Consider the following 1,717-nt stretch of genomic DNA (forward strand, 5'->3'; position numbering starts at 1 on the left):
ATGCATCCACCTATGTATCCACTTATTTATCCATCTATGTATCTGTGTACCATCCATCCATCTATCCATCTTTCTGTCTTTTTAAAAATAGCTGCTTTATTGAGATATAATTCACATAAACTTACTGTAAAAGTATCCTTTTATACCATAACATGTTCCCTTTTAAAGTGTGCAATCCAGGCTCTCTGCTCCTCCCGTTCGACAGACAGCCGCGTCTTCCTGCGCAGTACCAGCACCACCCTGAGACGCGATGGTGAAGGTCGGAGTGAACGGATTTGGCCGTATTGGACGCCTGGTCACCAGGGCTGCTTTTAACTCTGGTAAAGTAGATATTGTCGCCATCAATGACCCCTTCATTGACCTCAACTACATGGTCTACATGTTCCAGTATGATTCCACCCATGGCAAGTTCAAAGGCACAGTCAAGGCTGAGAATGGGAAGCTTGTCATCAATGGAAAGTCCATTACCATCTTCCAGGAGCGAGATCCCGCCAACATCAAATGGGGTGATGCTGGTGCTGAGTATGTTGTGGAGTCCACTGGGGTCTTCACTACCTTGGAGAAGGCAGGGGCCCACTTGAAGGGTGGAGCCAAGAGGGTCATCATCTCTGCCCCTTCTGCGGATGCCCCCATGCTTGTGATGGGTGTGAACCATGAGAAGTATGACAAGTCCCTCAAGATTGTCAGCAACGCGTCCTGTACCACCAACTGCTTGGCCCCCCTGGCCAAGGTCATCCATGACAACTTCGGCATCGTGGAGGGACTCATGACCACAGTCCATGCCATCACTGCCACCCAGAAGACCATGGATGGTCCCTCTGGGAAGCTGTGGCGTGGTGGCCGAGGGGCTGCTCAGAACATCATCCCTGCTTCTACTGGCGCTGCTAAGGCTGTGGGCAAGGTCATTCCTGAGCTCAATGGAAAGCTCACTGGCATGGCCTTCCGCGTCCCTACCCCCAATGTGTCGGTTCTGGATCTGACTCGCCGCCTGGAGAAAACTGCCAAATACGATGACATCAAGAAAGTGGTGAAGCAGGCATCGGACGGTCCCCTCAAGGGCATCCTGGGCTACACTGAGGACCAGGTTGTTTCCTGCGACTTTAACAGTGATACCCACTCTTCCACCTTTGATGCTGGGGCTGGCATTGCCCTCAACGACCACTTTGTCAAGCTCATTTCCTGGTACGACAATGAATTTGGCTACAGCAACAGGGTGGTGGACCTCATGGCCTACATGGCCTCCAAGGAGTAAGAACCCCCTGGACCACCAGCCCCAGCAAGAGGAAGAGAGGCCCTCGACTACTGGGGAGTCCTTTTCCCAAACTGATCCCCCAACACACTGAGAATCTCCTAACCTCGTCTCCCTCCCAAAGCCCCTAAAGGGGAGGGGCTGAGGAAGCCCAGCCTTGTCATGCACCATCAATAAAGTTCACTGTACCCAGCCAAAAAAAAAAATAAAAATAAAAATAAAGTGTGCAATCCAGTGATTTTTAGTATATTTACAGTCTTACTTGATTTTTTTTTTTTTTTTTAAGGAACAGTTAGGTTCCATTTGATTCTGGGAACAGATGGATTCAGTTTAAGGAAGATTTTTTTTTTTTTATTGTGGTAAAATATACATACCACTTACCATTTTTAAATGTACCTACGGAAGATTTTAAAAGTTTTGTTACGTATCCCAAAGTGTGCAGGCAGGGTGGGGAAACACATGAGGTGA

The 1,717-nt window shown here is 48.5% G+C and overlaps 1 protein-coding gene across 1 annotated transcript; it reads left to right on the plus strand.

Annotated features, from left to right (window-relative positions):
• The first annotated feature begins 235 nt into the window (after positions 1-235).
• LOC117018745 (glyceraldehyde-3-phosphate dehydrogenase-like) lies at positions 236-1,455 on the plus strand. Its single transcript, XM_033099940.1, has one exon. The coding sequence runs from the start codon at positions 251-253 to the stop codon at positions 1,250-1,252; it is 1,002 nt and encodes a 333-aa protein (XP_032955831.1). The 5' UTR covers positions 236-250; the 3' UTR covers positions 1,253-1,455.
• The last annotated feature ends 262 nt before the right edge of the window (positions 1,456-1,717 follow it).

This window comes from Rhinolophus ferrumequinum, chromosome 28 (assembly GCF_004115265.2).
Source record: "Rhinolophus ferrumequinum isolate MPI-CBG mRhiFer1 chromosome 28, mRhiFer1_v1.p, whole genome shotgun sequence".
In the NCBI taxonomy this organism is placed as follows: Eukaryota; Metazoa; Chordata; class Mammalia; order Chiroptera; family Rhinolophidae; genus Rhinolophus; species Rhinolophus ferrumequinum.

Bases quoted from the DNA above. Each gene is read 5' to 3' on its own strand.
- LOC117018745 (XM_033099940.1), top strand. From the start codon at position 251: ATGGTGAAGGTCGGAGTGAACGGATTTGGCCGTATTGGACGCCTGGTC.